The following is a 15012-nucleotide window of genomic DNA, read 5'->3' on the forward strand; positions in this document are numbered from 1 at the left end:
CCGTTTCCTTGCAGAGTACAAAGATCTGAGACTGGCTGAACGTTGCTCCGGGCAGGTGGAGGTTTACTACAATGGCACCTGGGGAAACGTGTGTTTCAGTCAAATGGAGACCAATACAGCAAGTCTAATATGTCAGCAACTCAACTGTGGGAAGAGCGGGACTGTTTCTAATACAGAATCTCGACTGAAAGGAGCTCCAAACTGGCTGGATATTGTCAAATGTCGCCCACATGACTCCACACTGTGGCAGTGTCCATCCTCTCCCTGGGGACAGAATAAATGTGATGATGGTGAAGTGGCCCTCATTACCTGTGAACGTAAGATTATTTTATTTTATTCTTTTAGTTTCTTCTGCATTTGTTCTGTAGTTTTGTCCGTAAATTCAAGTCTGTATAGCTGCAGTGATCTATTCCCTGAAACGTAAGGCACCTGGCACGGTACACTCTAGACAATCACTCACACACATAGACACTCATTCACGCTCATACTACCGGCAATTTTGAGTGACAAATGAAGTTGAAACAGCTATCTTTGATCTGTGAGAGGAAACCAGAGCACCTGGAGAAAGTTCAGACAAACACAAGGAGAACATGAAATATTTACACAGACTGAGCTAGACTTAAACCCCCATCCAGTTGTCTAACCCAGGCACTGAGAAGAACTCACCCCACTTGTCATGGCATTGTATCAGCCTTGATAAATACATGAAAGGATTAAATTGGTGGAGTTTCAAGGACGATTTTATTGAAACTCACTTGAGAGTGAAACAAGAACGAGTGGAAGACAATGAATGGTGAAGACATGGCCTTGTGAACTGAAGCTTACATGTTCATGTCTCACTTCCCATTACTGTTATAACACACACACACACACACACACACACATTTTCGGAACCGCTTATCCCATACGGGGTCGCGGGGAACTGGAGCCTACCCGGCAACACAGAGCGTAAGGCCGGAGGGGGTGGGACACACCCCGAACGGGATGCCAGTCTGCCACAAGGCACCTCAAGCGGGACTTGAACCCCAGACCTGCTGGAGAGTAGAACCCAGTCCAACCCACTGCACCACTGCACCCCCCCACCTACTGTTATAATACCATTGAGGAATTACCTTGAATTGCTCTGGTAAAAACTACCCACCTGAATGAATGGGTAAATCATTGTAAGGAAGTTAGTTTGCTGACAACCGCTTTGGACAATTGTTTATTATAAACTGTAAATTGCTTTGGATAAAGGTGTGAGCTGAATAAATATTCATCAGTGGACAATTCTGAGAAAACTTACTCAGAGCATGAAAATGAATTATTAAAATTATACATATGAAGGTTCCTGCAATAAATCCATTCGGGGTGTATGCTGCTTGCTTTGCGCACTAGTTTTATGGGATAGGTTTCAGACCATTGTGACCCTGCCATAGAAAGAAATGCTGTTGAAAGTGTGTGAGTAAATATACATGACAAAGGTATTTTGACTGGAGAACTTTCCAGTATTTATCGAGTCACCCACATAATTCGGTGGGAATTAAATTTCTCCATCTGTCTTCTCTCTCCAGAAAAAAATGTGGCTTTGAAGGGAACGGCAACTCAGTCGTCCCAATATGACTCTTATGGTGCTGCTGGCAATGCTATTGATGGAAACAGAAATACAAAGTATACAGATGGGTCCTGCACTCACACCAAGCAGGACTCCAAACCATGGTGGAGACTGGACCTGCAGGATGTTTTCACTGTGACCTCAGTGACCATCACCAACAGAGGGGACTGCTGCTCAGAGAGAATCGATGGGGCAGAGATTCGTGTTGGAAACTCCCTGGATGACAATGGCAACCAGAATCCCCTGTACACAGTGTTGTTATCCTTACTGGCATGGATTTTGAAACACTTTTTACCATCAAATGTATTTAATTTAACATGTGTAGAGCTTTAAATGTATTTCGCATTTCAGATGTGCAGTGGTTCCCTCCATTGCAGAAGGACAGTCCAGTTCGTTCCAGTGTAATTGGACAATGGGACGCTATGTCAACGTGGTCCTCCCAAAACCCGGCATCCTGACTCTGTGTGAAGTTGAAGTTAATGGACACGATAGCAGTGGTTGGTATAAACCGGAAAGGTGTTTCTGTCTTATTAGTTGTTAAAATCTCAGTATCACAGTTAGAGATGTCTTGACACTAGTCATTCAACAACGTTTACATAAAAAGGTGTTGGTAGAGAGCTACAAAACTGATCATAACTCAGGAGATTATGACTGCTGATGACTTAATTAATGATCTGCAAAGACTATGTGGAAGTCCAATGTTCATATCTGAAAGAACTGTGGTTTTGTGGTTCTGACGAGGCTTCCCATTTGCTCTAGTTTGAGAATATACTTATTAACATTACATACATATTACATGTATATATGTTAGATTAAAATTAACAACGAGAAACTATGTTCCAGAGTACATTCAGTTCAGACTTGTCCACTATGTCATTCTTTGTCAGAGTATCTTACTGCTCTGTGGTCAGTCACAGTCTTTATTTACCCTCTAGGCTACCTGCCCCTGAGACTGCAGGGGGGCAACAGGATGTGCTCAGGGAGGGTGGAGCTGTGGTATGAGGGCTCCTGGGGGACCATCTGTGATGACTTATGGGACATAAATGATGCCCAGGTGGTCTGCAGACAGCTGGGTTGTGGGACAGCACTGAAGGCTCATGGGAATGCTGCGTTTGGGAGAGGAAACGGTCCAATTTGGCTGAATGAGGTAAAGTGCTGGGGCAGTGAGCTCCACCTGCGGGACTGTCCTCACTCTCTTCAGGACCACAGGACCTCCTGCTCTCACAAAGAGGATGCTGGTGTCACCTGTGAAGGTGAGAATTGCTGTGCAGCTTTATTACTCTCAGCATGGATTTCTGTCGTATCAACAGTTTAACAAAAAGATCCGTAAAAGATATAATGAGGGAGATTTCAAACAAAAGTATAATTACAAGTTGCTGTGTCTGGGGTTTCATTGTTAATGATTAAATTGGAAGGGGGCGCAGTGGGTTGGACCGAGTCCTGCTCTCCGGTGGGTCTGGGGTTCGAGTCCCGCTTGGGGTGCCTTGCGACGGACTGGCGTCCCGTCCTGGGTGTGTCTCCTCCCCCTCCGGCCTTACGCCCTGTGTTGCCGGGTAGGCTCCGGTTCCCCGTGACCCCGTATGGGACAAGCGGTTCTGAAAATGTGTGTGTGTGTGTGTATATACACACACATCATTTGAACAGCTTGTCCCATATGCGCGCCCCCCGTGTGTGTATATATATATATATATTTTTTTTTTTTTTTATATGTATTTATATTATATTTATAGTGTAATGAAGACCACATGGTGGTTCTGGTCTCTGGTCTGTACAGCATGGTGGCCCAGTTGGTAGGACTGGTGTATCATAACACCAATTTTGTGAGATTTAAAGTGGATTTGATCCCAGCTCGGTCTCCCTGGAGTTGGCATGTTCTCTCAGTGATCGTGAGGGTTTCCTCTGGATACGTTGGTTTCCTCTCACCATCCAAAAACATGTATTTCATGTGAACTGGTGACTTAGCCTGTAGAATATGTGTGTATACATGTTTATGTCTTTTATCTTCCTGTCCTGTATAGGTTGGTGAAGGTAGGCGAGTTTTGTGTAACGTATTAAGGCAGATTAGATAAAAACATCAGTTAAATGCCACATTTTACGTCGCTTTCATTTCAGTTAATTTTTATAGACTGAAAAGCATCTTTTAAAAAATCAATGTACATGTCTTGTGCTGCTCAGCTTTTGGGAGGCAAAAAAAATCCAAATTTATTTCATCAAAATGTTCATTTTAAACTGATTTTGTTTCAATTTTTCAGGCTTATCTTCTGAATTTACATCTACTACAGGTGGAGTAAAATTTTTGTGTAATGATTTTCAGTGTACATTTGGGTGACTTAATCATACCTACTACATATATAATTATATGTACCCACCAAATAATGTTTTTCAGAAATTCCAGGAACATCCACAACTAAAACCTCAGCAAGACCAGGTATTTTCACTTACTTTTTGTGCATGTTGACAGTGGGCAGATGAATTACATATTTTCTGTGCTCTGTATCAGGAATATATTATGCAGCTCTCTCTATGTTACTCCTTCAGATGTTACCAAAGCACCACGCCAACCACCCTTGTCCATCCCTCTTGTGGTGTTCCTGGTGCTGGGGGCTCTGCTCTTCCTACTGCTGGTGCTTCTGGCTGGACAGTTGTACCAGAACAGGGTTCTGAAGAGAGGTACAGAAGGACACTGTTGATTACATGATCTTTCATACACAAGCAGCATAGTACATATGGACAGATTTGGCCTTTTAAGGGCTTTTGGTAGAATGAAATGATTTTACTGTCTGTGTTTCCACCCCTACAGCCCTGTACCAGGGGGGTCTCACCCCTCTGCATGAGGCCATTTATGAAGAGATAGAGTACAACTTGACCAGGGGAGAGACGTACAGAAACCCCAGAAAAGGTGACAACATCTTATTGTCCTCTTCATATTTGGAAAGAAGGTAGCTAACGGAAATTATACATTATTCACAACTTTTGGCAAAATGTTGTACTTTAACAATCATTCATTCATTATTCATTATTCAGGTAGGAAGTTACCATGGAATATTACTAAATGTAGTTTTGTCCCATGCAGATACTCTTAAAAAGGACAAAACATACAGTGGCTGTAAGGGCTTAGGAATTTTTAATTTAGGAATTTTTTTAGAAAATTAAAACAGTCTTGGGGTTTTTTGACAATTAAGAAGCTTTTACTGATAGTGGAGAGAATAAGAAAAAAGTTGAAAAGTGCCTAGAAGGTAAACACTGCAAACCCTCTTGTGATAAGCTATAGGAGACTAAGAAGAGAAAATATTTTTTTTTATTTTCAGTGATTTTAATTTAGTTTTAACTGTAACATAATATAAAGTTAATAAAAGAACAAAATAATAATTCAACCAACCTCACAGCCTAAGTTTTATTTCTGAAAGAACCTGAAGGCCACTGGGATATCGGGAGGATGGCGAGACATAGAACATTTTCATTTTTTATTCCTTTATCTGAGGTATTTAAAGAACCTCACCTGTGAACAAATGGTGGGACATCCATATTATATAACTCCATTTGATTCTGATTTAATGGTAAAAGTGACTTTAACCAGTTTTTACCTGCAGAGCTTTAGATAAAAGACACAGCAAAGGACAACGATGTTGGAGCAGTTTTGCTGTTTAGAACTGAGACAATCGAGAAAACTATGAGTAGTGCCACAGGAACAACATTGTACAAAGTGGTTCTACAGTCAACTTCCTCTTTTATACGGAATCCTGATTGCAGAGCACATGTCAGGAGTGCAGTAGGAGTCCTCAAGGAAGGGGAACCTCAGGCGTTCTTCACCAGGATTTATAACAGAGACCTTGGAGTTACAAACAAATTGAGTTACAAGCAGACTAACAGACTGAATAGTGCTTGTAAGTTGAGGATCCAGTGTACTTGGGAATCTTTCACAGTTTAGAAATTCAGCTTTTGTCAGTTCACGATTATAAACTTGAACATCTAATGTATATAAAGGGATACTGGTGAAAAGATACCCATACTATAAGGTCATGGTAATGCATTTACCATCTCCTGGTAAAGTTTTATGCAGCTATTACTGTGATGAACGTCGCTGCATATGGTGAAGGAAAGAAACTAACTGTGCTTAAGAGCCACACATCTGCAGCTATGTCTCTTTCTGCTAATGCAATGCACAAATTGTATTTTCTATAAGATGTGCATCGCTTTGGAGAAAAGCGTCTGCTAAATGAATGAATGTAAATGTATATTTACAAAAAAACTGCAGAAATTTGCAGAAAACCACAATTTTCCAACGGTTACATGTGCATATTTCAAATGTCTCTCAATGAGATGATACCTTCTGTAGATAAAAAATTAGTCTGGCAGGTATGAAAAACTGTTAGGCTTCCATCTGTAACCATGTGATGGGAGCTGAGAAACCACACGAGGAGCTCGCAGCTGCAGTGCTGTAAACGGTCCAGATGAGAGACAGCAGCCAATAGGGAGGAAGAGGATGTTGGTGATAAGAGTGTCAGTTAGCGTTCCTGGGTGTGGGCGGTAGCTGCTCGAACCTCACACATCCTGTCTTCTCTCAGTGTGTGAGGCATCAGCAGAGAGAACTTCATGTATCTTCTCTCTGAGGACAGGACTGAGTGTGTGTCTCCTTCACAGGAAGTGTCCTGTCTGAGGATGTGCCCTCTGGGTATGAAGATGTGGAGGACAGTGAGGGAGACCCCTTCTCAGGTAGGGGGCTTGTTGTGTGTGTGTGTGTGTCTGTGTGTGTGTGTGTTGTAGTTAAACTAGGACTGTTAGTGACAGTCAACCTCGTAACATTATTTCCTATTATGTTCTATGTTCACATCTTTCTGTCATGTATTCTCTTTTTATGTCTTATTTCAGAATGTTTTATTTATAATAAAAAGGCATGCACGGTTTTAACTTTTTATTACTCTCACGGACAGATGAGAAGAAAGAATACTATGATGATGCTTTTCCTATGGAGAAAAGTGCAGGTGGTCTGTCAGGTGGGTTTCTGTTGGCGGCTGCAGGTCATACCACGGTATCACTAATGTCAGTGAATGGTCTTCAGACATAAACAGTTATAATATAAAGTTCCAGTCTACATTAATAAAACATAAATATAATCTAGAATGAATTCTTTTCAGTTAGTAAAGACTGAGTTGAAGTGACACTGTACAACTGCTCTTAGACACAAGCGCTTTTTCTCCTTCTGTTACAGAGGATCTGCGTACAGGAGACACAGCAGAGGACTATGATGATGCTGTTACCACAGGACAGAGTCCAGGTAGTTTGTTAAATATATTAATGTGCTCAAGGTTTATGCCACCGCAATAATGTTTGTAATACACAGCATTTGAATCAAGACTTGATTTTCTTAATTGAAAATGTGATTTATTGATTACATTAACAAGCAGTTCTAATTAAATTAATTGTATCATAATACATTCTCCCTTTATAGTTTGCCGGTAATAGTTGTAAGAGTTCTGGTTTAACTCCACTTGGATTTATGTAAAGAAAAGTATTTCATTGCAGCAGAAACTTGATATGTTAAATCTGAACCACACAGTCTTTCTGTTCCAGGTTCAGCACTGATGGGGACAGAAGACACAGAGGAGGACTATGATGATGCTGTGGGTGTAGAACAGAGTCCACATGTGTTACCAGGTGAGTTTCACACAAGTGATGGAATAGAACATTTGCATTTATTAATTTTAGCTGATGCTTTTCTCCAAAGCAACTTACAATGTGAAGCTATTTGCAGTTATTTACCCATTTATACAGCTGGGTAATTTTACTGCAGAAATTTACGGTAAATACCTTGTTAAGGGTACTATAGCTGGAGGTGAAACTTGAATCTGTGACCACTATGCAACCAGCTGCCCTTGTAGAACATGACTAGTTTCTTCTCAGATGTGGTTTTCTGAACCACACTGTATGTCCCTGTGTCATCCTGTCCCTTAATCTATTCTGTGTGCACTAGAGGTGGGTACAAACATATTACATTTACTCCCGCACTTGTACTGAAGTACATTTCTGGAAAATATTTACGTCTCAAAATATATTTTGATAGCAATACCTTCTTCCTTTTACGAAAGTATATCTGTAAAGAAAAAATATGTACTTTGACTCCATTAAATTCCTATCACCTTCTATCCTTTACTTTTTTCATGTAATATTTTAACTCCTTAAAGTCAGTTGTCTTTTATGCTACAAACACAGTAGACCCCCCATAAGATCCGAAATTTTATAAGATTTTGTTCAATTTATTCTTGAACAGAGTCATTGGGGAAAGTGCTCCTGTTATATTAATTTAAACATACGTAAGATGGTAAGACAGGGGTTGAGGTGGCGCAGTGGGTTGGAATAGGTCCTGCTCTGGGGTGGGTCTGGGGTTCGAGTCCCCCTTGGGGTGCCTTGCGGCGGATTGGCGTCCCGTCCCGGGTGTGTCCCCTCCCCTTCCGGCCTTATGCCTTGTGTTGCCAGGTTAGGCTCCGGTTCCCCGCGACCCTGTATGGGACAAGCGGTTCAGCAAATGTGTGTGTATTATTTGAAACTTTGTTGTACCTGTTTACATTGCTTGTATTTCAGAACATTAAAAAGCTTTATATGAATCAGTGGAACTTCAGTGTTTCACTCATGTTTTGACTTGATCCTTTTTTACTTTACATTTTTGGAATGATTACTTTTTACTTCAATAATTATTTTTGAAAGTATCATTAGGTTTGTTTGAAACGGTGTTTGGCTGCACTGACCACCTCTGGTGTGTACAAGGATGTGTGTCACTGTGTCACCTGCTGTGTCCCTGCAGAAGAAAAAGCGTTGACCACTCTGCCCCCTGGTGAGGGACCCCCTGGTCCTGACCACACTGACTATGATGATGTGGGAGACGGAGGATCGTCTGCAGTTCTGGAATCTCTCTGTGACTCAGAGTCCAGTCTGTGTCTGAAGGTCCTTCTGCCCAAAGCTTCAAACCAACAGGCTCATCAAGATCTGATGTTTCTGAAGTAGCTGGTAACACAGTAACCTTTGATTTTTAAGTTTTCATTTTTCTTGTAAAAGTGTCTTTTCAGTCTTGAGGAGTAAATTTTCATAAATTGTTGTAATATTACAAATGCAAATTTAATTTTTTCACCCTTTTATTTTGTTGTTCACATTTGGAAATATATATTGAAATTAAAAGAAAATTCGTCAACTTCTGACTCTGTTCTGTTTTTGTGGTTGAGCGTATAAACTAAAAACATTAATAAATGTTGTTTTATTATTTGCTGTGCCAGCAGGTTTTTATAGCAATGGTACAGTGTACGCGTATGAACAATTTCAGCTGTGTACCAGTTTCCTTCGGTTAGAGTTGTGCTCCTCCACTTGGCATTCAGGCTTCTGTCACAAGGAGGTTCTCTGGTCTGAGGGTTGCCCTCTTCCTTGGGGCCTCTGGCATCACAGTAGGCACTTTTCATTGGTTTTGAGATATATGGCGTGCTTATAGCGTAAAAAGTATGGATCAAATAAAGGTAATGTGAAACAGCAAGCAGTTGACCGTTCAGCACCCAGGACAGCTCCCCTTAGGGACAGACCATTGCACCATCAGGAGCTGTCCTACATGGATAAATGGGGAAGCATTTCCTCATAAGAGAATCTCCATAAATACTCATGAGAAATGCTGGTGGAGTTGATCTCAAGTAGAAAGACAGAACAAACGTGCTCTTGTCACACCGTCACAGGTGCACGACAGCTCAAGTGTAGCTGAGAGAAAGATCTGGATACAGATATGTGGTTCTTGAGTACAGTGAATTAGTCACATGCCACCATATGATCCAGTATACATTACACAAGTAGCTGCGTATAGGGTTTTTTTAAGTTTTAATCATTAAACAGATAATATAGTACATGCTTTTTGAGTACGCAGGAGATCGGGAAAAAGTAAGTCTGAAAATTCAAGGACCACCCAGCTGGCAGAGGAGGACGAGTGCAGCTGTCTGGTTGGGGTGTAGCAAGTGGTCATGTCTTGTAGGTATTGGGGAGCAGATCTATTGATTGTTTTGTAGGTTGTAACCAGACTGAGAAGAGTAGGGAGCCCAGCACCGAGCCCTGCGGAACACCAGTTGAGAGAGGCTGAGGGGATGGCAAGGAACTGCACCAGACCACCTGGTAAGAGTGGAGCGGAAGGCAGGCAAACCACCACAGAGGAAGGAGCGCAGGGAGGAAACAGAAACAGCAGTGTGTGTAGGACACACAAGCATACAGAATGCCGCACATGTGGTACGTTAATGGGGTTTTATATGTGTTGTGTGTGATTGACAGCTGGGTATGGCCAAGGGTTTGGTCTCATTCTTTCTCTTCTGAAATTTCGTTTTAACGATATCCAAGTTGATGAAGTTATGGAACATGGGCTGATTACTCTTATATCCTTGGCAAGGAAGTCCACTTAACTACCTGATGGGTCTTCATCTCTTTTGTAACGGGCGAGATCACTGTTGGTGACCTTGTAATGACATTATGACTACATGGGTGACCCTGTAATGAACTTGTTACTGAAACACAGAAAGTGTTTTTAAATCAAAATTTATTTGAAATTACTGAGTATTAGGATCAATCATCACAAATTCCAATACTAATCTTATAATCACCATGTCTTAGTGTTACTCTTAAAATGATCTTGGATGAACATGGATCTGCTTGGACGTGGTGTTATATTGGTTGCTGGTGTCCAAAATATTGAAAGTGAGGAAAAAATCTTTTCATTTACATGAAATACAAGGAAAAATAAGGAAATAAATGAAAAACAAGTCTTTGCTGCGGCACTTGGACACTAAACCTGACCTTGTAAAATTCATGCAGAACTGAACACAAATAACTTGCAGCAAGTTTATATTTTTTGATGGTACATATTCAGTGTATCACTGTAATTCCAACTTTATTTATAGCTTAGTGCCGCCCCCTGCTGTAGGTGCAGTAATTCATAAACAGATGTTGAAATGACTGCTGAAGAGAATCAGCAAGTTGCTGCAAACCGCATTTACTGGTTCACATTACTTGGTTTTCACCATGCTTTCTCTGTTGGTATAATGTGTATTTATTCTGATGTTGCAGCCTTTCATTTCCGCTGAGGAATAACCATGAAATAAACGTACTGTTAACATGAAATGTACTGAACAGCTCATATAAAGATTTTACATGCAGCTGCAGAGAAGCAGAACTGGGCAAAAAACACATTTAATATAATACAGCAAAACCAGCATTGACTCTTTTTCCATTTACGAAGATGAGGGTTTGTGATTCATTTCAAAGAAGCTTGTTCCTTGGTACATCATGAATATGTCACTTTTTAAGCAAGTAAACATTCAGAACTCTGAAAAAGTATGTGCTTTTTAATCAAAGTGCTTTACAGTGGAAGGAGGAGTCAAGTCAGACCTCAGCGCTACAGTATCTGTATATATGGAGGAAACACACAGAGATTCCTCTGATTGGTGTTTCCACACTTTTCATGTGTTCCTGTACTCCTCTCATAAGGCAATGCTGAGTGTGATTGGTGGCTGGGGGCGTGTTCTCCATGGGGGTCCAGGATGGTACAAAGGCACTCGCTCGCCCTGAGAGCTCACAGCTCAAGGTTGGGTTCTGAACTTTGCTCTGAGGACAGTTGGTTTGTGCTCATGAAGATGGAGAGCTGCCTGCTCATCTTCTCTCTCTTATCCCTGCTCATGTCCACCACAGCCAGTAAGTACCGTGTTTTACTTCTGCTCCAGGGCTCCTCTCACATGTTGGGGTTTTAGGGGTCAGGGGACGACAGTCTGAAAGGTGAGGTAGTTTGTAGAGGCTGTGCAAACAGTAAATATGAAATACAACCTGCTGCAACACTGATGTATTTAAATTGCTGTTTGGGAGTAAAATATTGCTATGAAGACACTGAAACTCCAAAGTCCTTGCAAGTAGTTTAATTACTTACATTTCTGTTTATATGTTTGGTTTTATATGAACGGCTGCATCAGCAGTTTATTTCGTTTATTTGGGGAAAAAGGAGAAAATCAGAAAAAGCTAGATGTTTTGATTTTGAGAACTTTTCTCCCTCTTGATAATTCTTGTTTTATATTTACTCATTGCATTTCTTTATGTTTTATGAGTGTAATAGTGTAAAGAGGCAGTTCAGTAATTAAGGACATGGACTTGTTACTTAGAAGGCTGTTGGTTCTAGACCACATAACCCTTTGTGCTGTGCTGTAGAACTCCTTCAAATTGCTGTAGATCATTTATGGGATACATGACTCGAATACCCATAGAAAAAATTCAATTTAACAATTTAAATAATAATAATTAAAAAAAAATTGAAGTGGTACTTTTTTCCCCATATTTAAAGTTATTATTACTAACTGCTTGTTCACGTCTGCAGTGAGTACAGACTTTCGGTCCAGAGCCTGTTATAGATACATAAAATAAAATGTAATTATTAATGGTCGGGGGGTGCAGTGGCACAGTGGGTTTGGCCTGTACCTTCTTTCTGGTGGGTCTGGGGTTCAAGTCCTGCTTGGGGTGCCTTGTGATGGACTGGCGTCCTGTCCTGTGTGTGTCCCCTCCCTCTCCAACCTTCCACCCTGTGTTGCTGGGTTAGGCTCTGGTTCAGACACTTAGGACAAACGTTTCAGACAGTGTGTGTGAGTGATTTATGGTTTTTGTAGTTTTACTTTTAATTAAAACACACAAACTGCATGAAATTTTGTCCAGACTACTGAAGGGGGGGCAGCCACTGGCACTTGGACCCCCTGAGGATTTCTTTTCTCCCTTGACTTTCAGTTGGGAGTTTTTTGTTCCTTTCCTCCGTGGCCAGTCAGCAAACTTGTAGCTTAAAAAGTACATTGATGATGTATCACGCTGCTCTCTAGTCAACTTTTCTTTTTCTCCGTGTCCCTGCGTGAGAAGAGCGCGCTGTAAAAATAAATTGAAGATACAAAATGACTGAATTAATGAAAGCACATTTATATAGAAAAAGAGAAAGGTGGTGAGGATGCATTATAAACATTATAAGGGTAAAATTTTCTAAATTAATTGAACTATGCTTTTTTTAAATTTTGCACTTCACATGCTTATTTCATTTTTTTTTTTTCTCTTTCTCCTAATGTAATGCACAAATTTGTATTCTCACTGAGATGTATGCTGCTTTGGAGAAAAGCATCTGCTAAATGAATAAATGTAAATGTAAATTTCAGTAATTTTTTTCTGTGGATTTTGATAAGGCACAGATATATTTCAGTTTATTATTATTATTTTTATTATTATTGTATTTTTTTGCCAAGCAGAAAAAATAACTTTGCTTTAACTATCTGTAGAAAGTAGTACCAGATCTTCATAACATAATTTCAGATGTCTCTGTTTAAATGTAAATGTCATGATTTAAATTTAATTCAAATTTAGTTGTACTAGATGTAGACGGAAGATTGAAATGGGGATATGAAGTCCATATAGTACGACTGAACTGTCTGTTCTCCTGTCTTTCTATATCTATCTGTCTATCTATCCATGTATGCAGATCAATGAAAGTGATGCTGACACTGCAGTTTTCATCCATTATTTATACTCGCTTGTCAAATCCAGGATTATGGTCTGGAGCTTATTCCGCGAGCAGAAATCCACATGAACACGGGGAGAACATACACACTCCACACACATCAGTGCTACCCTCTGCAGCACCATACCACCTCAGAATTAGATATTCAGTTTTTTTATTTGAACTTTTGTTTTTAATTAGTTTGTTAAGATACTCTAAGACATATAAGGAACTCACCTCGAGATAAATTAAAGGTTATAGACAAGTTTGAGTCCCCTGCGATGTACCGTGGGTGTACCCTGCCCAGTTTAATAGTTATTAATTTCAAGATGGGCTCTGAACCACTGTAGCCTGATAAGGAGAAGTAGTTAAAAAAGTGACAGAGTGAATGAAAGAATGAGAAAAAAGTAGCTTTTACTAACAGTAATGACAGAGTCATGAAAAATATTAATAAAAGTGAATAATTAATATATTCAGCTCATTGGGCCCCGCATAAAAGAGCTGCAACAGATTATGAAATATTTGCTCTATTTTAATACAACTGGCTCATTAATTCCCTACAGCAGCATTTTCCTGCATCGCCATCATACGAGTCTTTGTAGAGTTTGTACAACGACACAACAGACAGCACAGCCATATAGATGCGGTCAAGCCTGTAGAGTTGATTTCTAATCCCACTGTAGCTTTATATGAAAGGACTTTTAATTTGTTTTAATTTGTCCAGTAATGTTCTGTTGTGCCACATTCCCAGAATAAAGGAATCAAAGTGCCTGGAGCAGCTTCACAATTACAAACAGCTAAAATGTCCGTGGGAATGTGCTGTAAAGGTATAACAGAGTAAGGTAGACTAACGAATCACCACGGTAAGGATAGTCCTGTGAAACAGCGAAAAGAAGTAAGCGCAGTCCCTTTTAAGTTTTCAGTCCACTGTAGAGCAGAATATTTTGCCTTTCATTTAAAAATATTTCAACTGTCTTCCAGTTACCTTGATATCCCAGGTGATAAGTTTAATCGGAAAACACAATTTTACTGCAAAATTATTTATTAACCCCAGTTATTACAGTCTGTGAAATTATCAAAAAACAATATTTTATTTATAGTCCAAATGGACTATGTTCCACACCTCCAATTGTCGGGGAGGCAGTTCGGAGCTGCGGCCATAAAGTCTCTGGCGCCTGTCGCTGCTACGGGCTGTTCGTTCCCTGTATGACCGGAGCAGGAGCTTGGTTCGCATTGCCGGCAGTAAGTCAGACTTGTTCCCGGTGCATGTTGGACTCCGCCAGGGCTGCCCTTTGTCACCGTTTCTGTTCATCATCTTCATGGACAGAATTTCTAGGCGCAGTCAGGGAACGGAGGGTGTCTGTTTTGGTGGCCGCAGGATCTCGTCTCTGCTTTTTCCGGACGATGTGGTCCTGTTGGCTTCATCGAAACAAGACTTACAGCGTGCACTGGAGAGGTTTGCAGCCGGGTGCGAAGCGGCGGGGATGAGAATCAGCACCTCCAAATCCGAGGCCATGGTCCTCAGTTGGAAAAAGATGGATTGCCCCCTCCGGGTTAGGGGGGAGTTGCTCCCTCAAGCGGAGGAGTTTAAGTATCTCGGGGTCTTATTCACGAGTGAGGGAAAAATAGAGCGGCAAGTTGACAGACGGATCGGTGCGGCGTCCGCAGTAATGCGGTCATTGTACCGGTCTGTTGTGGTGAAGAGGGAGCTGAGTCGTAAGGCGAAGCTCTCAATTTACCGGTTGATCTACGTTCCTACCCTCACCTATGGTCATGAACTCTGGATCATGACCGAAAGAATGAGATCGCAGATACAAGCGGCAGAAATGAGTTTCCTCCGCAGAGTGGCTGGGCGCACCCTTAGAGATAGGGTGAGGAGCTCAGTCACCTGGGA

General features: G+C 40.9%; 1 protein-coding gene across 1 annotated transcript in view; it reads left to right on the top strand.

Annotated features, from left to right (window-relative positions):
* Positions 1–15012, top strand: part of LOC108920115 (deleted in malignant brain tumors 1 protein-like) — a 50230-nt gene that overhangs the window by 6365 nt on the left and 28853 nt on the right. The window contains exons 7-15 of the mRNA XM_029251691.1: positions 15–317; positions 1554–1839; positions 1946–2091; positions 2530–2847; positions 3847–3876; positions 3981–4022; positions 4133–4264; positions 4395–4493; positions 6236–6307. Of these exons, the coding sequence (XP_029107524.1) occupies positions 15–317; positions 1554–1839; positions 1946–2091; positions 2530–2847; positions 3847–3876; positions 3981–4022; positions 4133–4264; positions 4395–4493; positions 6236–6307 (1428 nt within the window). The remainder of the gene's footprint in view (positions 1–14; positions 318–1553; positions 1840–1945; positions 2092–2529; positions 2848–3846; positions 3877–3980; positions 4023–4132; positions 4265–4394; positions 4494–6235; positions 6308–15012) is intronic.

Source organism: Scleropages formosus, chromosome 5, assembly GCF_900964775.1.
Source record: "Scleropages formosus chromosome 5, fSclFor1.1, whole genome shotgun sequence".
In the NCBI taxonomy this organism is placed as follows: domain Eukaryota; kingdom Metazoa; phylum Chordata; class Actinopteri; order Osteoglossiformes; family Osteoglossidae; genus Scleropages; species Scleropages formosus.